At 44.1% G+C, this 26,070-nt stretch overlaps 1 protein-coding gene across 1 annotated transcript; it reads left to right on the top strand.

The window, feature by feature from the left end:
• Positions 1–9,050: 9,050 nt before the first annotated feature.
• On the top strand, positions 9,051–13,895 carry LOC146362578 (uncharacterized). Its single transcript, XM_084919055.1, has 2 exons — positions 9,051–9,215; positions 12,597–13,895. The coding sequence occupies exons 1-2, from the start codon at positions 9,197–9,199 to the stop codon at positions 13,553–13,555; spliced, it is 978 nt and encodes a 325-aa protein (XP_084775181.1). The 5' UTR covers positions 9,051–9,196; the 3' UTR covers positions 13,556–13,895.
• The last annotated feature ends 12,175 nt before the right edge of the window (positions 13,896–26,070 follow it).

Consider the following 26,070-nt stretch of genomic DNA (forward strand, 5'->3'; position numbering starts at 1 on the left):
TCATGTATTTTGTGCTGTTGCAAAAATTACTGTTTACTGCAATATTTTTCCATTGCTTTAGATCCGGGGTGGCAAACTCCAGGCCTCGAGAGCCAGTGTCCTTCAGGTTTTAGATATCACCCTGGGTCAACACACCTGAATCAAATGATTAGTTCATTACCAGGCCTCTGGAGAACTTCAAGAAATGTTGAGGAGGTAATTTAGCCATTTACACATCTAAAACCTGCAGGACACCAGCTCTCAAGGCCTGGAGTTGGCCACCTGCTTTAGATGATGATTTGCAATACTTTCCATGGTATAGTCACCACCCACCAAACAACAACAGATATGTGGAGGAGCTGAACAACATATACCTTTATGAGCTTAACTGTGCACTCCACAGACTGGACATCTGCAGTTGTCATTTGCAGACAGGCTAGTTTCCTAACAACCTTACAGGAGCAGTAATGTTAGCTGGAGGCCTGAGGAAAGCACCTGCGTGACCGCATGGAGTCATCTAGTGTGTGTTGCTATAGGATAATGCCAGGTAAGGCCCATATGTATTTCATTACTGATCATTTCATTTAAATGTATATGAGAAATAGTACTTTTGATGTGGTGATTATATAAACTATTCACTGAATTTGCCGAAAATGCATTATATTGTGATATAGATTCTTATGTTATCTTATCTAAATGTAAATGCTGAGTCCTTTTTACACACTAAGGTTAATTATGGAGTTCCACTTGGACCAATTCTGTTTACGTTATTCATGGTTCCCTTAGGCAGTATCATTAGATGGCATACCATACAGTTTCACTCGTATGGAGATTATATCCAACTTTATCTATCCATAAATCCGGATAACACACACCAGTTCGTTAAACTGCAGGAATGTCTAAAAGCCATAAAGACCAGTATGACCTCTAGTTTTCTGCTTCTAAATTCAGATAAAATTGGGGTTATTGTATTTCATCAAAAAATCTTAGAAATCCTGTATCTAACCAGATGCTTACAATGGATGGTATTACCTTGGTCTCCAGTAACACTGTGAGGAATCTTGGAGCCATTTTTGACCAGGATATTTCCTTCAATACACATATTAAACTATTAACCGAGAAGCCTCAGTTGAAAGAAACTGGTCTTAACAACAGAGCAAATGTGATAAAACACTGTCAAAAGTCACACCAAGGTTCTTTGCAACCAAATGACAGTAAGAAACTAAAAGACCAATGGTGATGTTTTATCAGTCTAACAGGATGGGTTATCAAATAAAATAATTTCTGTTTTACTTTTGTTCAGGCTGAGGAAGTCAATCTCATCCAATTTGGTTCCAATTTGGCTCTAGTCATTTACCAGCTCTTGCAATCGGCATTTATTTTTAGACCATTCATAGCTGCTTTTTTTGTCCTATCATGTTACAGCTAAATAATTACCAAAGTGTTCATTCTGTTCATCTGGACATAGCGTTTTCAGTCAGAGACGGGTTAGGCATAAAGCATAGAAGCTATCCAAGAAAGGCTCGAGTCAGAAACTTTACGTTCTGCAGAATAAGCAAAGAAGGACCGAAGAGTTACACTACAGGGCCCAAGAGTACATCATTCGCCATCTTGCAGTGCTGTGATTGCAGCCACTCCCCAACTCTCTGTGAATGGTACTTGTGGCCATTAATCAATGGTCACTGATCGGTGGTCTTTAATCAGTGGTTGAAGATCAATAGTAATAACCATTTGCATATTAATGAACTGACCTCACAGCCCATTGTTCACCAGTGGTGGTGAGTTTCAGTCATTGTGCAAATGTACTGTTTATAAGGTTGAGGAAACTTCCACTCGGCTGAGATGGAAGAAGTCACTTGGATGAGTGACTAAACGTTTCTCCCACTTAAAACGCTATGTCCAGATGAACAGAATCAACTTTTTCGGGTTTGCCCAGTACAGCTCTTTCCCCGCTTTGTATCTAATCTCTCTCTCCCTCTGTTTCAGTGCTTTTCCAGCAGAGACTTTCGCTATGTTCCCACATTCCATGATTTTGAATCCCTGTGTACTCAGTAAAGCTTTGTTAAAATTGCTGTCTCGATTGTGTCTGCATTTGGGTCCACTCCCATGTACTGGCTCCCAGGCCCCTTGACAACTGTGTTATTGCTTGCTCTAAATCAGGGGTCGGCAACCTTTCTGATGATGAGTGCCATCTAAAATTTCCTCAGAGGTCAATGTACCATATGATTGCATTAGCAATAAATTTAATAACGGCCTATATTAACAGTTACACACTATATAGAACAACTTTATAGATTTATATTTGTTGAGTCTACAGATGTATCTGTTTACGTCCGCTGTGCTGACGCCGCGCTGAGCGGAGAGCTCCTGAATTTATTTTTTATTGCACCTTCTCAGATTAATTCAATTCAATTTTATTTATATAGCGCTAATTAGATACAGAGAAAAACCCAACAATCATATGACCCCCTATGAGCAAGCACTTTGGCGACAGTGGGAAGGAAAAACTCCCTTTTAACAGGAAGAAACCTCTGGCAGAACCAGGCTCAGGGAGGGGCGGCCATCTGCTGCGACCGGTTGGGGTGAGAGAAGGAAGACAGGATAAAAGACATGCTGTGGAAGAGAGACAGAGGTTAATAACAGATATGATTCAATGCAGAGAGGTCTATTAATACATAGTGAGTGAGAAAGGTGACTGGAAAGGAAAAACTCAATGCATCATGGGAATCCCCGGCAGCCTACGTCTATTGCAGCATAACTAAGGGAGGATTCAGGGTCACCTGATCCAGCCCTAACTATATGCTTTAGCAAAAAGGAAAGTTTTAAGCCTAATCTTAAAAGTAGAGATAGTGTCTGTCTCCCGAATCCAAACTGGAAGCTGGTTCCACAGAAGAGGGGCCTGAAAACTGAAGGCTCTGCCTCCCATTCTACTTTTAAATACTCTAGGAACAACAAGTAAGCCTGCAGAGTGAGAGCGAAGTGCTCTAATAGGGTGATATGGTACTACAAGGTCATTAAGATAAGATTGGGCCTGATTATTTAAGACCTTGTATGTGAGGAGCAGGATTTTGAATTCAATTCTGGATTTAACAGGAAGCCAGTGAAGGGAAGCCAAAACAGGAGAAATATGCTCTCTCTTTCTAGTCCCTGTCAGGACTCTTGCTGCAGCATTTTGGATTAACTGAAGGCTTTTCAGGGAGTTTTTAGGACTTCCTGATAATAATGAATTGCAGTAGTCCAGCCTGGAAGTAATAAATGCATGAACTAGTTTTTCAGCGTCACTCTGAGACAGGATATTTCTAACTTTAGAGATGTTGCGCAAATGGAAGAAAGCAGTCTTACATATTTGTTTAATATGTGCGTTGAAGGACATGTCCTGGTCAAAAATGACTCCAAGGTTCCTCACAGTGTTACTGGAGGCCAAGGTAATGCCATCCAGAATAAGAATCTGGTTAGATACCATATGTCTAAGATTTTCAGAGATTAATTCACTGCATGCCATGCCCAGGGTTGGACTGCGACAAAAAATCGGCCTGGGCATTTTGACAAAAGCCCAGCCCATCAGGTATTATAGGAAAAGTATGGAAGCCCGTTTCCGCCACTAAATAAAAACAAAAAAGCTAGTATCCATAACTCGAAATTTCGAGAAATATAACTCAAAATTTCGAGTTACTTTTCTCAAAATTTTGAGTTAGCTCTGCCAATCAAAAATATACGTGAATGAGGTCGCTTTCTTGTTACCCGGAAGCATATGGCGCAGAGGAACGCGCTCTCAAAAACGGATCCCAACAAATTGGCGCTTTCGCGAGTACGTTTGCTGATAGTAACACCATGTGATTCAGCTAATAACACAGGGATTTCATCATTTGTGAAGCCAGGCTGAAAACACTCAGCAATCTGTGCATTCACGACTGGATGTAATACCGGTAGCTTAGCTGTAGCATTTGTAGCTGAGGGCTTCAGCTTCCGGGTAACAAGGAAATGACGTCATTCACGTAGATTACTGATTGGCAGCGCTAACTCGAAATTTCGAGTTACTTTTCTCAAAATTTTGAGTTAATAAATCGAAATTTCGAGTTAATATGTCGAAATTTCGAGAAAGTAACTCGAGATTTCGAGAAAATAACTCGGAATTTTGAGAAAATAACTCGAAATTTTGAGTTATGGATCCTTTTTTTCTTTTTTTTAGTGGCGGAAACGGGCTTCCATAGAAAAGCCATAAAGCCTTTGAATGAAAACAAACGCTTTTGTGACAGTAATGTACACTGTCTTGTTGGTATATGTATGATTTCTATACATTTTACATCAGATGAAAACTTTGGTTGTAAGATTCAGATAATTATTTATTAAAAGCTAGACATTTTAAATGAGAATAAGAAAGAAAAGTATTTCTTTGTGCCCCCCTTTCCCTGTTAATGCCCTTCCTGGCCCCCTGGCAAAACTTTGCTAGACCTGTCACTGCACAGTTACCAGCTGTCAGCTACTTGGAAAATGATCCTGGTGTTATTTGTCTCTCAGAAACAGTTCATAACTTCCCTTCAACTCATTAATGCCACCTTAAAGGTAACCCTGTTTCTCCATCACCTGTTCAGCTCTGATGATCCAGTAAGGACATCTCCTGGTTTCCCCCTCACCAGAAAACCAAACCGACATAATGACCAGCAGCTTTTACAGCTGTGGCTCCAGCAAACATCAGCTGATACTAGAAATTAATATTAAATGAATTCTAACAACAGCTGATCAATCTTAAACATGCTGCTGTTGTTTAGCGCGACATCCGCTGGTTTCCTCTTTCTGGTGCAAAGTGGGCGATAAACAAACAAGAGAGAGGGGACTTGTGTCAGAAATACCGATCAGCTGATCATTGATCAGTTTCATGATTGAAGTAGCAACAGGAGAGGGACAGGGAGAGAATGAGAGAAGAAGAGGCAGCTGACAGCGTAAAGATGCAGAACAACTCCAGCTTTGTGTCTTTTATCGATTCTAGCTGAAGTACGGGACAAACTGTGTCCCTTTTCGGCTCAGTACAAAATGAGTAATATTTTCTTTGAATATGGGACAATTCCATTCTTTACGGGACGGTTGGCAAGTCTACCAAACTAACCTTATGAATGAAATAAAGTTCACTATCAGTAACATCACAGCACCCACCCAGCTGTATAGAAACTCTGTCATGCTAGCTAGTACGCAGTACTAGGTATTGTAGCTGACTGTACAAAAGTCAGCACAACAAAACTAAACTACACCTAAATTTGGTTTATATCTGACCCAGGCAAACTGCAGTCTTCTTACCTGAAGTTCAGTTCACCTGACACTCGGACCAGCAGCCGCCTCGAGTCTCTCCTTCTGCCTCCCCTTTCCCTCATCCACCCACTGGCCTCAGTGGAAGCTCTGCCATAGCCACCACCAAACAACTGAGTTATTTTTACACATCGGCCAGCATCTGGCCAGTCCACCCCCTTTTATTGTTTATACCGTTACAAAAAACTAACAAACAAAAAAAACCAGAAAAAAACCCCATTGGCATTTAAAAACAAAAAAATCACCATCAGCCCATGCCTGATGGCCAGATGTCCCGATGGCCAGTCCAGCTATGGTAGTGACATCAGTTAACCCAGCTGGAACGCATGCCCAGGGTTGCCGACCCCTGCTCTAAATACTCAGTATGAGGACTGAGTGAAGAGTTTAGAGAGTTCAGCAATAAGAACTTTTAGCCATTCATGCAAAGTGCCGTTCCTTCTCCTTTAAAATCCGAGCCTTTGATTCAAAGGGATATTTTTCACAGCCTGTTTTGTTTATATAACTCCCATAAAACAATGGGGTTTGAACACCCTGTGGCAAAGTAAGATGCATATTTTGTAGTGCATATTGTAGTTTCAATATGGTGGACATCTAGCGTCACATTGTTAAGGAGACTAGTTCAAATTCATTGCGCACAGCATTTCTCTTTTCCTAAGTCTATGACCATTTTCCTACCCTCTTTTCCTCAAGAGGGTAGGAACGTACGGTTACGGTGTAACCTTGGTTCTCTTAATGAGAGACTCTCTCCACACCATTACATATTTCATATGTACGGGGTACGACCCCCCCTTGGTCGTGGCGTGTGGATACTTCTTTAAGACACTCCGACTCGCCCGGACACGCCCCACAGCTCACGTATAAAGCAGCTGTGCAGACGTGACACCGGTGATAGTTTGACCGGAACGTGTCTCCGAGCAGCCTGACAGCGGAGAGATAGTCTCTCATTAAGAGAACCAAGATTACTCCGTAACCGTACGTTCTCTAGCATATCGAGACTATCTCTCCATACCATTACATATTCCATATGTACGGGGTAACTTTGTAAGACACTCTGCGAGGAAACAGTGTAACCGAACCGCCGAGAGTGAAGGTGCCGGGACTCAATGACAACGTACCAATAGACACACTACCCTGGTCAGGCAGACTGCCAGAGAGTGCAACACACCAAGCTGCCTTGCAGCATCCCGCCGGTCGCATAGGCCTACGACATGCGAGCAATGCCAGACAGAGAGTCGGCGCTACAGGTTGGAGAACTCTCACTCACCACAGCGAGGTCCGACTGGCGTGTAAGCCGGTGAAGCGGGGAACACAGCCAGCAACCGCAGGTCAAGCTAGGGATGTGCCCTGTCCATCCTCAAAGCCGAAGCCGCCCCTTGCTGTCGACAGACAGGGAGGGGGGCTGGCAGACTAGCCTGCCGGAGTGGAGGGCTGAGCAAGGCGATGACCCGAAGGTCCACCCCAAGCACCGTCACCACGTGCGTGTCCGCAGACAGAGGAGCCTCAAGAGTGAACTTGCAAATGAGACACTCGAGGTCAGACACAAAGTCCCAGCTCACTGAGCATTCCCGTGCTGATCGTGTAAGCCCGTGACACAAAGGCAAAGCACCAGACAGGAAGCCAGCATAGCAGACTGGGGAGCTCTCACTCACTGGCCGAAGTGTCAGACACAGCAAGGTCTGACAAGCGTGTAAACCCGCGGCACGCAGTAAGCACACCAGAAAGCACGGGCGGTCGGCTATTCAATTCAATTCAATTCAATTCAATTTAATTTTATTTTATTTATATAGCGCCAAATCACAACAAAAGTCGCCTCAAGGACGAGCCCGTGTGCACGCTCACCAAGGATCCCCAGCTGGAGCCTGGGGAGCCCAGGGCCCGAACCTGGAATCCCAGGAGCAGAGTGAGGAGAGTTAGCTCACCGAGCCGCTTAGTGGGGACCCCACTGGCCGCGCAACCCTGCAAGAAGCGGGCAACACCAGACAGGGAGCCAGCGCCGCAGGCTGGGGAACACTCACTCGCTGGCTGAGGCATCAGACACAGTGAGGACCGGCTGGCGCGCAAGCCAGCGAAGCGCGGCAAGACGCAGCAGCCGCAGCAGCTCATATGCCAGACAAGGACTGGCTAAAGAGGCTGGAGAACACACACTCGCTGGCTGAGCAGCTGACACAGCGAGGGCCGGCTGGCGCATAAACCAGCGAAGCGCGGGAAATACGCCAGGGAAACAGCCTGCAGCTGCAGCTGCAGCAGCAGCGGTAGTGGCTTAAGCAGTCACAGTGGAGAATCCGCCCCACTCAAGCAATGACTGGAGCCCTGCTGGCCATGTGAACAGCGCACTGCGGGCAACACGCCAGACAGAATAGGCTACACTAGGCTGGAGAATTGTCACTCGCCGCAGCGAGGTCAGACTGGCGTGTAAGCTGGCGAACGCGGGCAATATGCCAGGGGAACCCAGTCTACCACTCAAGCACGGCAGCTGGCTATCGCCGTGACAGAAACCCGCGATATGCGGATGACGCTCCAGAAGGGAAGTCGGAGCTGCTGGCTGGAGAGGCCGAGTCATAACAGATCCCCGCTTGGCACTGAGCAGTGACACAGTGCCAGGGAGAGACTTTTCGTGGCTGTTTTGATATTGCTCTCTCTCTTAACTGATCAAATCTCGCTGTGGTAGCAGCTTTAAACTCAGTATGACCCAGGATGATAGAGGGTGTCCAGTCTGGATCGCATTCCAGCATTTTGTATTCTGGTTTTCCTACAAAACACAACAAATATTAGCCCGCAAAGCCACAGTGAACAAAGCAGCATAGCGCAACAAATTCAATTCAAATCAATATAAGACTTATTTGTAACCTACATCAACAATTATGTTATGATTAATTACGTAATAACTATAACAGAAGACTTACCTTTGTGGAAATGCTTGGAGCAGATTAACATGTGAGCTGGAGTGCTCTGGAACGTTATATTTGGTCTTTGAATGGCTGCAATCCAGGCCATGCGTCGGCTCTTTGTTACTTCGGAAACATGGCTTGAACAATTTCTCTTCCACGACGGAATTCGATAAAGACCGATCTCTTTACCCGTTGGCTTCCCATGGCTGTCATGCGACCGGCTATTGCAGTTAATAATACTACAGCTTCTTGCCATTCTTTGTGTTTATTTTTATCGCTGTGTGACTGTTTTCATGTGAAAGCCTGCGTGCGCTAGTACCGCTTGCCACTCGTACCTACAATCCTTTGCGGTTTTACCCCGGAAATGACGTCACATTTTCAATCTCTATACACAGGAGGCTAATTAGGGGGTGGAGACAGCACGGACAAATCAAGAGTAACAAGTAAGGGAACGCAAAACTTAATATAACATACAAGGTAACAAACATAGAAACCAGGACTAAGATACACAAAGTTGACATAGACAGAAGACAAAATATAGAGACATGACAGTCTGTAAGGAAACATAGAGGAGTTAAAGAAACACAGAAACCAAAGTAGAGGAATAGAATGGAAATATAAAATAAACCGAACAAAAGCAAGCAAGGAACAAAAGATATTTTATGCAACCAAGAAAAAAAACATCAAACATGTGAGTATGAAAATATCTGAATATAATAACCCTTTACTTTCATAAGTAAAAAGTATTAGTATTGTACTTGGTATCAGTGATACTGCATTTGACCAATTTTTGCAGTATGATGTACCAGTTGTTGTAATCACGCCGGAAATATACTTTTATTTCGCGTCATTGTAGCTTTATTTTTAAAAGTGTCCCGGAAGTAGTAACTGACACTTCAGAGGACTTGACCCACCCTCCGTTAGCAGATTGAACCGCAGAGCCAGAAAGTCCTCCAGAGTCCGGTTCTGTGGACAGAATAGAGGGGGACTGACATAGTTAACCGCCGGATGTGGAATTAAAAGCGGAAATGGAGGCGAGAAGAGGAGGTTAGTTTAATTCCTGTTGCTAGAAACGGAGCTGCTAAGCTAACGTTAGCATCGTGCTAATTTCAGCTTCTCCTTTCTCTTATTTTACGTCACTTCCTCTTAGCTCCTACTTGCGTACATAGCGTACTAGGAGGAGAGCGGAGGACTGCAGAAAGTTAGATCTTAACTGAAACAGTTCCTGACGCTGTTCTGACAGCATCGGTCCTGGTGCCAGCAGTTACCAGTTTCTGTGCTTTCTGCATTTCACTGGGCGTTTCTCAAGTACGCAAGTACATACTCGCATTCTTGTTAATCCGGAGCCGTTTCTCAATATGCGTACTTTTGTGTGGTGGGGGGTTCTCGGTCTTAATTAGCAGTTCAAACATTTCAGAATTAAATGAGCAAAAGACAGTGTTACAGAGTGTTTCGTGTAATAACAATTAGACACAGTCTCAGAAGATACCAAACAAGGAATAGAATAGAATTCAACTTTATTGTCATTGCACATGTCACAGGTACAGGGCAACGAAATGCAGTTTGCAGCCATCCAGAAGTGCTTTAGCCATGATATAGATATATTACAATATATATTAGCAATAATATTGATATGTAAGTATATTACAGAAATGGGTCTATTACGGTATGTAATATGTACACGGTATGAAGTATGTTATGAATATGCTATAAGTATGTACAGGCTGTAGTGAGTACAAGCTATGTACAGGCTATGAACAGGATATAAATATGAAAAAAAAAAAACTATACAGAATATGAAATAAAGAACTTTACAGAAATATGAGATATACAGCTATACAGAAATGGGAACTATGCAAGTTGTAAACAGTTATAGAATTAAAAATGATTGTATGATTAGTTACACAGAACTATACAGTAGTGCAGTTAAGAGGCTATATAAAGTGCTAGTGGTTGTGAGTGGTGGTTCAGTCCATGTTATTATTGTGTGTTTGAGGGTACAGTTGTCCATTGTGTGTAGGTGGCTGTGGGTGTGTGTATGTCCAGTCCATGTGTTAACGTGGGTCAGATGTCAGGAGGCAGAGTTCAGGAGTCTGACAGCTGTGGGGAAGAAGCTGTTCCGGTACCTGGTGGTCTTAGTCCGGAGGCTCCTGTAGCGCCTCCCAGAGGGAAGGAGGGTGAAGAGTCCATGTGATGGGTGACTGGGGTCTTTGATGATTTTCCCAGCCCTTTTCAGACACCGCTTCCTGTAGATGTCCTTTATGGCAGGAAGTGGTGCTCCGGCGATGCGCTGGGCAGTTTTCACGACCCTCTGCAACGCCTTCCGGTCCGAGGCAGAGCAGTTCCCGTACCAGACTGTTATACAGTTGGTCAGGATGCTCTCGATGGTGCAGCGATAGAAGTTCACCAAGATGTCTGAGGACAGGTGGTTCTTCCTCAGAGTCCTCAAGAAGAAGAGGTGCTGGTGAGCCTTCTTGACCAGCTTGGAGCAGTTGGTCGTCCAGATGAGATCCTCGGAGATGTGGACTCCCAGGAACTTGAAGCTGCTCACACGCTCCACAGCCGTCCCCTTAATGTAGATGGGTGGATGTGGGTCAGCATTCCTCCTGTAGTCCATGATGAGCTCCACGAGGAGCATAAGTTTAGAGTTTTAATTGCTTTTATATTATGAGAATGCTGTACATTTTTAAAATATTGGCTGGTTTCATTTATAAATCATTGAAAAGACAGTTTTGCATTAGAAAAAGTGGATTTATGTATACGAAATTTAGCCAGTAAGATTAGTAAAGTAATCAAATAAAATTTGTTTGTCCTATTTGCAGGGTAATAAAAAAAAAAAAAAGCCAAACAATATTTTTCCATAACAGAGAAGTCAGAATAGAAAGAAAAGCACAACAAAAGTACAAAAATCTTTGGAGTAAATTCCAATTGGGGGGGGGACTCAGTTGGGCAATGGGATATGTGGTGGGGAGTGATCTGCGGTGCTGCTGCAGGGAAGCCAGATGCACCTGCATGGCATCCGCAATCACGTCTCACCAGCTTAAAGTCTGTACTGGGCCCTGTCATTGTTGCTGTTGTGTGTGTGTGTGTGTGGCTGCAAGCTGCAAAGCTGCAGCCGTTTGTTTGTGAAACAGCAAGCATAAGAATAAAGAGGCTGAAAAGCATGAGAATGTGGACAGGCACCACCACCACCCCGGTCTGCCAATCCACAGGTACCACCCCCTCAGGGCGGACCTCATCCACCCCAGAGGCTCTGCCGCCAAGGAGTTGTTGAACTGCCTCAAGCCATTTCCGCACTAATAGGTTTTTGTTTGAAAATGCATCTTTTTCTCTCTGTTTTGGCTTTCCGTCAACAATGAGATGGCGTTTTTGGTCAAGGAAAGTTGAAGTTTTTGAAAATGCTCTCCAAAGTAGATAAATTTGAAAATGCTGTTTTCACGTCACAGTGTGGACTGCAAAAACGGAGTCTTTCAAATATGATGATGTATTTTTGTCATATGATGCAGTCATGTGACCAATTCAACTAAGATGGCGGACAGCATTTTACAGCAGTTGTTTTGTTTGCTCTCAATTTTGACAGCCCTATTAGATTAATATCAATTTGTACATGCTCCAGAAAGCTCTGGATAAAGCATTTTTCCTCGACATCTTACCGGAAAGTAAATAAACAGCAGACGGAAATGATGCAGGTCGAATTGTCTTACGTTTCACCAGACTCTGCTTTCTCCACGGAAGATGTACCAGTGGGATTAAAGGTCCTCCCAAGTATTCCTTCCACCACCCGACAATTTCCTCAGTCAAAGTCAGCAGTGCTCCACCGGCACTACATACAGTGCCGGTTTGCCAGGATCTCTTCGAGGCAGTCTCCAAAACTGTTTTTTTCCTGTGTTTACAACCAGCAATAATCATAAACAGGCACAATAATAATCTTACATCTCTGATACCGGAGATGTCAGAACGAACTGGTCTCTGACTGGACTTATGTGATATATGAACAGCAACACAATCTGATTCCTACTCTTGATGAAATGAGTTTCAGTTTGTGGTGTAGCTGCAACATGATCAGCGTTATTGCTGTGTTTGACAGTAAACTCTAGTTTTAGCTTAGGCTATGTGTTGGTCTTCTGCTGCTCACCTGGTGTGGATGTTATCCTGTTGGTACAGTTTTGTGTAACCGTCTGCTTCTCTTGACCAAACCAGATGGTTGTTCTTCTTCTTTAACTCCTTTGACATATTAGCCTTGTGTAATGTATGCTTATGAAATCTCATGATGTGAAACCTTTTCAGTCAATTTCATATGCTGTTAGTATGTAAAGCAATCATCTCTTTATTTCTAACTAAAGAGTCAAACTCCAATAAACTGTCAATGTATAAAAATACTTGTAGTTTAAAGATAACGCAAGCTCAATATCAATATCTGTGTTTCAGGTTTACCTCCAGGCATCCGAAAAGTGATTGTTGGTGAAGAAGAGGGGCAAGAGTGGAGCTCCAGTCTGGACCAGGAGGACCCAAGCATTAAAGAGGAGCAGGAGGAAGTCAATATCACCCAGTTCACCTTTAGTGCTCTCCCTGTTAAGAGTGAAGAGGATGAAGAAAAACCTGGATCTTTACAGCCTCATCACAGCCAGACTGAAGACATTAAAGATTCTGTCGGATGGCCAGATCCTGATCCATATCTGCAGCCTGATGAGAAGACTTCAGACACAGATGTCAGTGATGCCGACTGTGAGCAGCCCTGTGAACCTGCACTGCCTCAGATGCAATGTGACAATGATGAGAAACCATTCAACTGCTTTGTGTGTGGGAGAAAATTTGGTCATCGCAGAAATCTTAACAGGCACCTGAGAACCCACACTGGAGAGAAACCCTTCATCTGCTCTCAGTGTGGGAAAAGATTTGTTGACAGTGGAAACCTGCACAGACACGTGGGGATTCACACAGAGAAGAAACCGTTTAGCTGTTCTGAGTGTGGCCGAGGTTTTAAAGACAAGACTACTCTAATGAACCACGTGAGGACTCACACGGGCGAGAAACCATTCAGTTGCCCGTTTTGTAGTAAAACCTTCACACACAGTGGCAGTTTGAAACAGCACCTGAGCATTCACACAGGAGAGAAACCCTACAGCTGCCCAGAGTGCAATAAAACATTCAGTCGTAAAACAAACTTGAAGACTCACATGAAGATCCACACTGGTGAGAAAAGTTTCAGCTGTGGTTTCTGTCACAAAACATTTACTCGGAAGCATCACATGCAAGACCATCAGCGTGTCTGTCGTTCTGCAAACCGTAGACCATCCAGAAACCAAATTCTGATGCCTCGCCCTCTAAGCACTGGACTGGTAGTGCTTGTGTACCCAGCATCTCTTTCTAAAAGTCCCACTGAGTGATGGAAACCATTGTGGCATCAAATGATAGAGAGAATAAAGCCAAACCTCCGTAGGTGGCCAGAATATGGCTTTTAGTGAATTGAAGATATTTGATCTTTTAAGTTGTTTTAGACTTCAAAGATCAAATGTCTTGAAAGTAGAGTTCCTGTAGTTTGTGGTGAAACGTGATCCATCTTTAGTAGTTTTGTTAGAGCTGTGTTTTGTGTGGTATGGAGGACCACAAGAGCCACGCGCATCGAAATAAAGAATTCTGTGCTTAAATAATGAATTGTAGAACAAAATCTGCATTTGTAAATTCATTTTTGAATTCCAATTTAATAAACTTATTTTTAAAATGCTTTTTAAGTCTTCATTTCAAAAAACATTTTTGGATTCCACTTTAATAAACTTCATTTCAAAAATCTTTTTCGAATTGCACTTTAATAAACTGCATTTCAAAATCCATTTCCCTTTCCTGTTCGCTCAGGGATTAACATGTGGATTAGCAGTTGGATTAACAACTTCATTTTAAAAATCCTGCTCCTTACATCCCCTTACGTGGGATGTAAGGAGCTCTCTGATTGGTTGGTCAGACACAGGCTGTCTGCCAGCCTGGATTTTTCTAGCTCATAGCTTCGCCCTGCTAAGAAGTGTGTGTGCTTGTAGAGGCCGTTCAGCCTCTGGATTTACACTCGGCTCCACACGGATATGTGAAGAATGAAGGGACCCTGCAGCGAAACGGAGAGCGCAACCTCTGACTGAGTGCCCGTTTACGCAGTCTGACCACCTGTGAAGGTAACGTGCTAACATGGCTAACGCTAGCATCACCGCATGTAGCCCCGTTATTGTAAGGTCATCTTAGCTTATGGAAATTTTACGTCGCAGCTGTACGAGCTAGCTACGTGTTTTGTAAGCTGCTGTGCTCAACAGTGTTAATATATGCACTTGAATTGAGTTCTCGACCAAGACAAAGTAATGGGAGGATTAGCTTTAGTAATAGTTTGTATGATTTTTATGTTATGTCCATTGCCCAAACACAGTGGTCATGCCGGATATGGTCTACCCATTAAAGGGGGACAAAGGGACAATTAAGTGAACTGTAAGTTGTGTGCTGAGAAACCAGGAGTGCTTTTTAAAGAGGAAACGGGTTAACTCTATAGAGACTGTTTCCACAGATTGACAAAATAATCTAGGACTTTTTATTAGGAAAAGCTAATTATATCTGTTTGGATTTTACCGTGAGCAGTGAGGGAAGTCAAAAGCGGGTCTAAACTATCATGCTGGGTGAAAAGGGGGTGTTAGGAAGTAAAGGTAGGACAGCTCACAGCCCGGCGTAGACGCGAGGTGCTGTCTTGGAGCTTGATTTATTTGTTTGATTTATTTGTTGTGGATAGAAGTAATTATGCCACAATAATAAGGGAACATTGAAAATACACAACCCATTGAGGGGACGGATGACATATATGGTTGGGCAATAGAAAGGTTTCATTTTGTTTAGTATGATTTCTTTTGTTAAATTCTTAGCTATTATTCTCACATGCAAGTAAAGTTAATGGGATAACTCATGAATTAGTTCATCTCTCAGTTAGATGAAAAAGGGGGAAGCTGTTAAGGTAAAATATATATTCTTAGTGCTTATTTGCTGTTTATATTGTTTTAGGTAGGCTAGTAGATTGGGAAATTCAGAAAGTATGCTAAAGGTCACAAAGTGTAAGACAGGAAACTGCAGGACACGCTTTATGCAGAGCTGCAAAAGTAGACAGGAAGTGAAACTAGTCAGAGTGCACTGCAGAGTTGTTTTGATCGAAACTATGTGACTATGTGTGACGTATGACTGATTATGTTGTGCGCATTTGGCTGCTAATGCTTCAGATCTGCTCAGGATTTAGCCTGTGCACATCCCTTTCCAGAAAGTAATGCTTGAATAAAATAATTATAAAGTTTTGCCACACTGAGTCGGGTTTTAGTCTTTCAGTAAAAGAATATAAAAGAAGCGGATATGATAGTGCCAAATCTCATGAGCACATTTGCAATGTGTGTATGAAAATGATTATAACCACTTATTTTAGTAAAAGAAATCATCCATCCATCCATCCTCTTCTGCTTTATCCGGGGCTTGGTCGCGGTAGCAGCAGCCTAAGCAGAGAAGCCCAGACCTCCCTCTCCCCCGCCACCTCCTCCAGCTTATCCGGGGGAACACCAAGGCGTTCCCAGGCCAGCCGAGAGATATAATCTCTCCAATGTGTCCTGGGTCTGCCCCGGGGCCTCCTCCCGGTGGGACATGCCCGGAACACCTCACCTAGGAGGCGCCCAGGAGACATCCTTGTCAGATGCCCGAACCACCTCAGCTGGCTCCTTTCGATGTGGAGGAGCAGCAGCTCTACTCTGAGCCCCTCCCGGATGGCTGAACTTCTCACCCTATCTCTAAGGGAGAGGCCAGCCACCCTTCGGAGGAAGCTCATTTCCGCTGCTTGTGTCCGCGATCTCGTTCTTTCGGTCACTACCTACAGCTCGTGACCATAGGTGAGGGTAGGGACGTATATCGACCGGTAAATTGAGAGCTTCACTTTTACACTCAGCTCCCTCTTCACCACGACGGACCGGTGCAGCGTCCGCATCACTGCGGCTGCAGCACCAATCCGTCTGTCGATCTCCAGCTCCCTTCTCCCATCACTCGCGAACAAGACCCCGAGATACTTGAACTCCTCCACTCCGCAGGAACTCATCCCTGACCCGGAGTGGGCACTCCACCCTTTTCCGGCTGAGAACCATGGCCTCAGATTTGGAGGTGCTGATCCTCATTCCCGCTGCTTCACACTCGGCTGCAAACCGCTCTAGTGCGAGCTGGAGGCCATCACCCGATGAAGCCAACAGAACCACATCATCCGCGAAAAGCAGAGATGAGATTCTGAGGCCACCAAAGTGAAAGCCCTCTGCCACTTGGCTGCGCCTAGAAATCCTGTCCATAAAAATTGTGAACAGAATCAGTGACATCAGCCCATCACCCACCGGGAACGAGTCCGACTTATTGCCGGCAATGTGAACCAAGCTCTTGCTTGGTTGTATAGAGATCAAATGGCCTGTTGCAATGGGCCAGACACCCCATACTCCCGTAGCACCTCCCACAGGACACCCCCTGTAGTTGGAACACACCCTCCGGTCCCCCTTCTTAAAGATGGGGACCACCACCCCGGTCTGCCAGTCCTGGGGTACTGCCCCTGATCTCCACGCAACATTGTAGAGGCGTGTCAACCAGGCCACCAAGGAGTTGTTTAACTGCCTTATTGACCTCACCTCCGGAAATTGGCGGGTCATCCCCCTCATCCCCAGACTCTGCTTCCTCTTCGGAAGACGTGTCAGTGGGATTAAGGAGGTCCTCGAAGTATTCCTTCCACCACCCAACAATTTTTGTTTTGTTTCGGGGGATCACAACCACGACAGGCACCAACCACCTTGCGGCAGCAGTTTTGGGAATGGAGATGCTGAACATGGTCCATTCGGACTCAATGTCCCCAGTCTCCCTTGGCATGCTGTTGAAGCTCTGCCGGAGGTGTGCATTGAAGATCTCACGGACTGGGGCCTCTGCTAGGCATTCCCAGCACACCTTCACTACGCGTTTAGGTGCACCGGGTCTGTCCAGCATCCTCCCCCACCACTTGATCCAACTCACCACCAGGTGGTGATCAGTTGACAGCTCAGCCCCTCTCTTTACCCGAGTGTCCAGAACATATGGTCGCAGGTCTGGTGATACAATTACAAAATCGATCATCGACCTGCGGCCTAGAGCATCCTGGTGCTACGTGCACTTATTGACACTCTTATGTTCGAACAAGGTGTTCGTTATGGCCAAACTGTGATTTGCACAGAAGTCTAATAACAAAACACTGCTCGGGTTCAGATCAGGAAGGCCGTTCCTCCCAATCACACCCCTCCAGGTCTCGCTGTCATTACCCACGTGAGCATTGAAGTCTCCCAGTAGGACAACAGGGTCTCCAGGTGGAGCACCTTCCAGCACCCCACCCAGGGACTCTAGGAAGGCTGGGTACTCTGAACTGTCACTCGGCGCATAAGCGCAGATGACAGTCAGGACCCGTTCCCCGACCCTACGGCGCAGGGAAGAACCCCAACATACCGGCAGCCAGCCGAGGGGATATTAAAATACTCACCCCAGCGCGCCGCCTCTCACCAGGGGCAACTCCAGACTGAGACAGAGTCCAGCCCCTCTCCAGGAGACTGGTTCCAGAGTCCAAGCCATGTGTAGAGGTGAGCCCGACTATATCTAGCCGGTACCTCTCAACCTCACGCACTAACTCAGGCTCCTTCCCCACCAGAGAGGTGACATTCCATGAACTAAGGCCCGGCCACCAGATGCTCGCCCTCGGGCACCCTCCCCGGGGCTGGCTCCAGGGCGGGGCCCCGGTAACCCTATCCTGGGCAGGGTAAACTGTTCCCTCGATGTTTTTCTCATAAGGGTCTTCTGAATCGCTCTTTGTCTGGTCCCTCACCCAGGACCAATTTGCCATAGGAGACCCTACCAGGGGGCAAAAGCCCCCAGACAACATAGCCCCTGGGATCCCTGGGACACACAAACCGCTCCACCACGATAAGGTAGCGATTCACAGAGAGGTAAAAGAAATCAGACGTTTTCAATCCTAACATTTTCCCTCCTTTCACAATAAGCATGTGTTTCATTCAGCCTGCTGTCCCACAGTTTCCCCTCCAGTGTGATACTCAGCTTCTCATGAACACAGGCATTTTATCTTCTAAACGCGATTCAGTGTATTTTAATGATTAAAGCTTAAACATGGAAATAATGATTTATGTTTACGTTTGACCAAAAAAAAACCAACTGATAATAGAAACCATTGTTTCATGTTAAACCTGGAATACCCCCCTTTTTGACACTCCCATGTGTCAATTCACTGGAGCTAGAAATTAAAAGAAACGATTAGTAACATCATCTCTCACAAAACATCACAAATTCTCCTCTCGAGTATCGTTGCTCCAGCTCTGTCACCCTGTGTTAGGGAATGAAATCAATTTAATTATCACGTTAAATCTGTTGAACTCCTGGCTCCGCCCAGAGCCTGCATCCGCAGAACTACATAGAAACAAAACCCGTGTTAACATGAACTTCACATTTGCAACTCTGTTGTACCCCACTGTCTTTCCCTCACTGACCACAGCAGGGGAATTTATGTCCTGATTCAGCCATGAATCAAGCTCACCTGATTCATCACTGAGCCCAACCGTCACTGGCATCTGATAGTGTGGCACTGCATATTCTTCCCTTAATGTCACTGTTTTCAATCTGTCAATTAGAGTCCTTAAACATGAAGTAGACCGCGTCCATAACAAGTCAATACAGCTGTGAATGTGGCCAGTTATCAATCAATGACAAAATGATAGCTTTTATTTTCCACATGCTTCAGTCAACCACTCACCCAGAGGATCTTCAATCCCAGAAAATTCCTTCGCCTCATTTAATAATGTCTGTCATCCTTCCATGCCCTGGTAACTGGTCCATCCGGAGCTGTATCAGTTTGAAATATGTATACAACAAGCCGAGCCACACCTTGGTCACACCAACCCTTTTCCACCCTGAGGATGTTCAACGCCATCCTAGTCTGGATTGTCAAAGGTGACTTAACGCCGACTGTTCTGACAGTCCTTGGTCCTGGTCATATTAGCTAATCTTTGCACATTAGAATCAACATAATGAACATGGTCAACATTATAGTCAGTGTTATTTCAAAATATTATAGATTCAAAACCTCCATCCCTGTGGGGTTTGCTAAATTATGTTTATCTAGAACTCCACTCTGTCTCTAAATTTTGGAGAATTTTATGCTTGGTGTCACAGTTTAAGAATTTGACCATAAGTGACATTTATGGTGTTATCACCCCCATCGGGGCTTACCTTTCCCACTTTTTGCTGATATTCCTCCCTCGTACATTTGCAATTACCTTCCTTTGGTGGTGGAAAGCCGGTGGTGTGGCCAAGTGGGTGCTATAAAAAACAAAAGCTTCAACACAATGGCAAGCTTTCTTTACTCTGCCTTTGTTCTTTTGCAGTGCCACGTCCTAGCACATGCCCCTGTCGGTTGTATTCTACTTTTAATGACTCACTATTTTAACAGGAAAAAAACTCAGTCATGTGCACCAGTATTTGTTATTGCATAACTCTATTTTGAATGTGACAAATCTACCATTCCCCTTTTATTCAAAAATATTGTTTTGGTTCTGGCTATTTTCCTCTATAAAATTTAATTGACTTTTACAGTGGCCTGCTATGGTCAATAGTAACATATTCCAGTCATAAGTGATATCAAAAGTTTTCTCCACTGTAGCATTTGGCATTCTCAACAATATAAGGTGATACCGTAATCAAAACACAGCCAATAAAACACAATTGTCTTAATGCAAACATCAGTAACTCAAAATTAGCAGCCAAAGGGTTAAGTCTGCAGTCTGCATGTGAAGCTACAGTCTCCCCCTCTGGTCTCTCTTGTAGTGATGGGATTTCCGGCTCTTTTTAGAGAACCGGCTCTTTCGGCACGGCTCACTAGAACAGAACCGGCTCTTTCGGCTCCCAACCAGCTCTTCAGGTTGTTTTGTTGCTTTAATTAATTTATTATTAACAACAATATAAAATTGCACAAAAGGAATTACTAATGTAAAAAAAACCTTGTGGTTTTATTTATATATGTTTATATATAAATATATACGGTGGCCCCTAGAGACAAAGCACGTACAAACTCCAAAAAGCACGTACAAATTCCAAAGCACGTACAACCTCAAAGCACGTACAAACTCCAAAAAGCACGTACAAATTCCAAAGCACGTACAACCTCAAAGCACGTACAAACTCCAAAGCATGTACAAACTCCAAAACGCATTTCTAGCGCTAACTGAACTTGCAAAACAGAGCTACCTAGATCACTTAAATTACACAATTGAAAGTATATGTGTATTGTTTGTGTATTTATACACAAGCACTCATATATATTCAAATAATGTAAAAAAAAAAAGTTCATTTACGTGTTACTACCAAACACCAAATCCGGTCGTTGGTACTTCCTGGCTTGTGTAACAAAAGCTCAACACTGCCCCTAGCATCCTGGAGCACTTCTGTTGTGTTTGTACGTGTTTTGGAGTTTGTACGTGCTTCGGAGTTTTTAAGTGTTTTGGAGTTTTTACGTGCTTCGGGGTTTGTATCTGCTTCGGAGTTTGTATGTGTTTTGGAGTTTGTACGTGCTTTGTCTCTAGGGGCCACCGTAAATATACTTTTATTTATTCACTCCACATAAAATGTAATAAATAAATCATATAATACAAAAACCAACTATTTACAGTTCAACTTTTAACTATTTAAATTTTCAACTTTTTCCTTTTAAACAAATTTAAAGTGAAACAACACAAAACACTGCAAACCACAATACAATTAAATATAAATTAAAATATGAAAACAAAAACAACATGCATATTCTCTGTCATATGGGCCTGCATGAATAAACTTTCTGAATCCTTTATCATCCGCAACTGAAAATAGTTGTGGATGATCACTATACCTTTCTAATGTGACGTTGTTGTCCCTGGCTCTCTTTCTCTCTCTCTCTCCCTCCCGCTCTGTTCCTGTGCTACTGCGAGTGTAACTACCGCCCCTCCCCCCTCTGCCCAGCGCAAGCACAAGGCTCACGTGCGGAGTGAAGCGGAAAAAAAGTGAGAGAGAGAGGGTGAGAGAAAGAAAGAAAAAAAAACCCACGGCTCCCAATAAGGAGCCGGCTCGCGTCGTTCACTTCAAAGAGTCGGTCCGTTTGGTTCGCGACCAACACATCACTATATTCTAACCCCTGAGGTTTGAAGAACGAAGAGGAGAAGAGCGCAGAGAATCGCCCATCCCGGAAGATTAGTTGTTTAACTGTAAAGAATGTCAAAAGCCCCTCAGACAGAGGTTCTAGTCTGAGCACAAAGGTTAAAGCAGGAAACAACCAGAATGGGTGATCTGAGAATTAGCCTTAGTAATAGTCTGTTATTTTTATGTTATGACAATTGCCCAAACACAGCAGTCATCTCATATATGGTCCACCCGTTAAAGGGGGACAGAGGGCCAAAGGGGGAAAAGAAGCATAGAGAACTGACACCTGGTGGGTAAAAAGGGGGTGTGTGTAATGTCTGGAGAGATGAAAATGGTAAATGGCCTGTATTTGTATAGTGCTTTACTTAGTCCCTAAGGACCCCAAAGTGCTTTACAGTACATTCAGTCATTCACCCATTCACACACTGGTGATGGCAAGCTACATTGTAGCCACAGCTGCCCTGGGGCACACTGACAGAGACGAGGCTGCCAGACACTGGCGCCACCGGGCCCTCTGAACACCACCAGTAGGCAACGGGTGAAGTGTCTTGCCCAAGGCCAACCGAGACTGTCCGAGCCGGGGCTCTAACTGGAAACCTTCCAATTACAAGACAAACTGCCAACTCTTTGAGCCACGATCGCCACAGATGTGCTGCGTTTTCATTCCCAACAACATGACCCCAGATGGTTCTGTAACTAGAGCCCTGGGAAGACTCAGAACATCATTTAAGAAAATAATAAATGCATGAATATTTGGAATTGATAATCCGTTGGAGGAGGGGATGACATCTGTCCTTGGGCAATGGAAGGGGTGTATTATGTCCATTAGGATTTCCTTATCCGTTTTACAGCTAGTTGGGTAATTTGTGGTGGTGTGGCTTCTATCTGAGGACTTTTGGTAAGGTTGGTTAACAGGGCTGTTGGGGATCTGAAGACAACATGATGATGCTTGATTACTTTTAGTAGTGTCGATCTGATCTGATCAGATTGAAGGAAGGACTTCAATCTAATTTTTCAGTGCCTCAATAATGCTATGCTTTTTTATTAATAAGTTTCTAAAGTTATATAGTGTAGTATTAAGTGGACACGGTCCTGGAAAATAAAGGCATTAGACCATGTGTCCTTGGGGAGTAGAAAGCTGCAGACTCTCGCTAACGCTTCCCTGGGAAAATGTAGATAAGAGGCGACCATCTCTAGTGGAAAGTTACTGAGACACTGTTGTTTAGACTAGAATGAAAGAGCTTCTGTAATAAAACTGTTAGGGGCACACCACCATTTTCAGATCCGCGGCAGCATGTCATGCAGGACGCATCTCCCTTCTAGAAGTAATAAAGTGTTAAATGGTCTACTGAGCAGTGTTTTGTCTTTGTATTCCGTTACTCCCCAACACTGCTTGCAGAGTTGATGCCAAAGGGTATCCGTAGAAACTTGTGTCGCCCAAATGGAGTGCTGAATGTGGTCAGCATTGAGGATTTCTCATCGAGACATAAGGAGTTTTTTGCATCTAGCACTGAGAACACTGTTGCTCCTGACATCTGTGCTGCCACTTCCTCAATGCTGCGCATTGGGTGGTGGGGTCTTTTCAGTGCTGTGTTGAGGTCTTTTGGATTTATGCACAGTCTGATCTCACGCTTGTCTTTCTTGTGTGCTGCCACCATTGAGGACACCCAGTCAGTAGTCAGTAGGCTGCATGCGTTCAAGTTCAGCCTTGACTCCTTCTTGCATCGCAACTGGGCTGCGGTGAGCTGGATGGACCACAGGCTATACATCAGGGTCTAGCGTCATTGAGTACGTGACTGGAAGTTCCCCCAGTTCATCACTGAACAGGTCCTGGTACTGTGTGAGTATGTGGGAGCTGAAATCTGCGCTGCTTTCTGTGCTGGTCCTCAGGGCTCATTTTTACAATGCCAATTTCCATGCATGCTCGAAATCCTAGCAGTGGTTGCACTTCTCTGTCCACCAAAAAGAAAGGCAATGTGTGACACTGCTCCTTTAAACAACAAGGGAGTGTAACAGTGCCACTGGTCTGAATTTTCATGCCTTCATAGGCAACAAGGCTCACAGGATTTTCTTGTTTGACAGTCTGTCTTCCGCCATTCACTGCTTGGATTTCGCTCCTGTATCTACTTTTATCTCAGTGGGCTCACCATTTATGTGTATTGTGACAAATCCCTCATCTTTCTTATTAGCTTTGGCGTGGATGCAATCGATCTGACTGTCAATCTCTACGCCATCCATGTAAAATGTTTCATCTCCAAGTGGTGGCTCACTTACATTTAGTTCATTCACAAGCTGCCTTGCAGTCTGTCTGTTAGGATGGGCCCTGTGATGGCTGCGTGGTTTGTACTTGCAGCAACTTTTGTAGTGATTCAATTTTTTACAGTTGTGACACTGTTGTCCGAATGTTGGACATTTGTCTCGCTTGGCCGCATGGTTGCCTCCACAATTGGAGCAATTTGTGACAGTCTGTGGGAATGAAAGGGGCTTAGGCTTGTGCTTGCAGTTTAGAACGGGCTTTACTGCGTCAACACTGGTAGCTTGTGTAGATAGTGTCTTGCTGTTTTTTTCAGTCATTTCGTGTATTTGACACACTGATATAGGCTTAACAAGTGTCAGCTCGCTGTCTCTTAACAGAGCCTTTCTTAACGTGTCGCTAATGACACCACAGATGATACAATCACTGAGCAGCTCATCAGTGAGGTCCCCAAAGTGACAACATTTAGCCTTGATCTTCAAATTGCTGATGAATGACTCAAGTGTCTCACCTGGCTTCTGATTTCTGGTGTGGAACCTGTATCTTTCCATCGTCCTGTTGTGCTAAGGATTGCAGATTTCACAAAACTTTGCCTTCAAACATTCTGGATCCTCTCTCAACTCAGCAGCAGTGAGTATCTCTCCATCTGCACCAGCTGCGCGAACGGCAGGAGCATAAACAAATGAGCGTTCTTGTTCAATGGCGTCTGGTCCAGCAATATTCAGGAGAATGTAAGCCCTTGTCTTTGCTGGCTTGTCAGAGTGGGCAGTGGTGATGAAAATATTATATTCCCATTCAAAAACACGCCAATTCTCGGCAATGTTCTCATCAAAAACCAGAGGGTTGAGTCTGCAAAATCTGGGGCAACTTCTTCTTTTTTTTTCAGCGGCTAATCCGACACAGCGCAGGATAAACAATGCAGTGTCCAGAGAGGGATGTAAACAGTCTGTGCCGCCTTGAGACACCATGTAGCATTCTCGTGTGGTGCGACGAGGCAATGATCACTCTGGATGTTATTCCGCTGTAAATTTTTTAATGTGTACTTCAGCACACAATAAACATAATGACTGTACACCGGAAGATCATAACCCCCCCCCCCCCCCAATACTATTCTAGTTGGACTAGCCCACACAGTTACAGCGGGTCTGCATAAACAAATATTGTGGGGTGATCATTTAACCAAATGATCTACAAGCTAAAAAAATCCAGGCCTGTGTCTGTCCAACCAGTCAGAGAGCTCCTTACATCCCACGGTGTTGCAGCAGGAATTTTAAAATGAAGTTGCTAATCCAAAGGTTAATCCCTAAGCGAACAGGAAAGGGAAATGGATTTTGAAATGAGGAGTGGAATTGGCAATTTAAAAAGAATTTTGAAAATCACTTTATTAAATTGGAATTCGAAAAAAGGTTTTTGAAATGAAGTTTATTGAATTGGAATTCAAAAATGTTTTCTGAAATGAAGTTTTTAAAAAGCATTTTAAAAATCAGTTTATTAAATTGGAATTCAAAAATGAATTACAAATGCAGAATTTATTCTACAATTCATTATTTAAAGACAGAATTCTTTATTTCTATGCCAAACTCATAAAGATTAAATTTGCATAACGAACGAAACTAGCACCACTGGTTAAACGTGGGCCCAATGAGTGTCATCAGGACGCTACAACACAGAGAACACCATCTCCACAGAGAAAACTGGGGAAGCAGAAGAACTTCATATCAAGAAGCCCTGAGTAAATGTGGTTATCCTAGCTGGACATTTGTCAAAGATGGGAAGGCGCCTAAAGAATGCTCCAGGTGATCCAGGAGAGAAGGCCTAAGGGTACATCTTTCACTATTTTACAATGCTTTGATTGCAACCATTTCCCAACTCTCTGTGTATGGTACTTGCAGCCATTTATTTATAATCAAGAAAATTTGCATATTAATGATCATTAAACTGACCTCATGGCCCATTGTTAATCAGTGGTGCTAGTTTTGCTCATTATGTAATATTTCAATGTGATATTTATAAGGCTGGGGAAACCAGCAGTCAGCTAAGACTTGGACGAGTGACAAAACGTTTCTCCCACTTGAAACGCTACCTCAAGATGAGCAGAATGAACTTTTGGGATTGTTTTAATTATATTTGTGAAGGATACTTGATGCAGATGTAGATTGCTGAGCCAAATCCCTACGACAGCAAAGAGAAGAATTCTTGCTTCAGCATCAGCCACAGCAAGGTCCCACTGGATGCATAAACCCGTGATTGCGGACAATAATAATAAAAAACCAGAAAGGATCACAGCCGGCTCTAGCATCCTTAAATAGTCCAAAGATATCCAGTTAGAGGGTGAACTGGTAATTCTAAATTGCCCATAGGTGTGAATGGGTCTTGTTGTTAGCCCTGGCACAGAATGGTGATCTGTCCAGGGATACACTGCCC

Source organism: Perissodus microlepis, chromosome 22 (genome assembly GCF_051167445.1).
Source record: "Perissodus microlepis isolate ML-2025 ecotype Zambia chromosome 22, ASM5116744v1, whole genome shotgun sequence".
In the NCBI taxonomy this organism is placed as follows: domain Eukaryota; kingdom Metazoa; phylum Chordata; class Actinopteri; order Cichliformes; family Cichlidae; genus Perissodus; species Perissodus microlepis.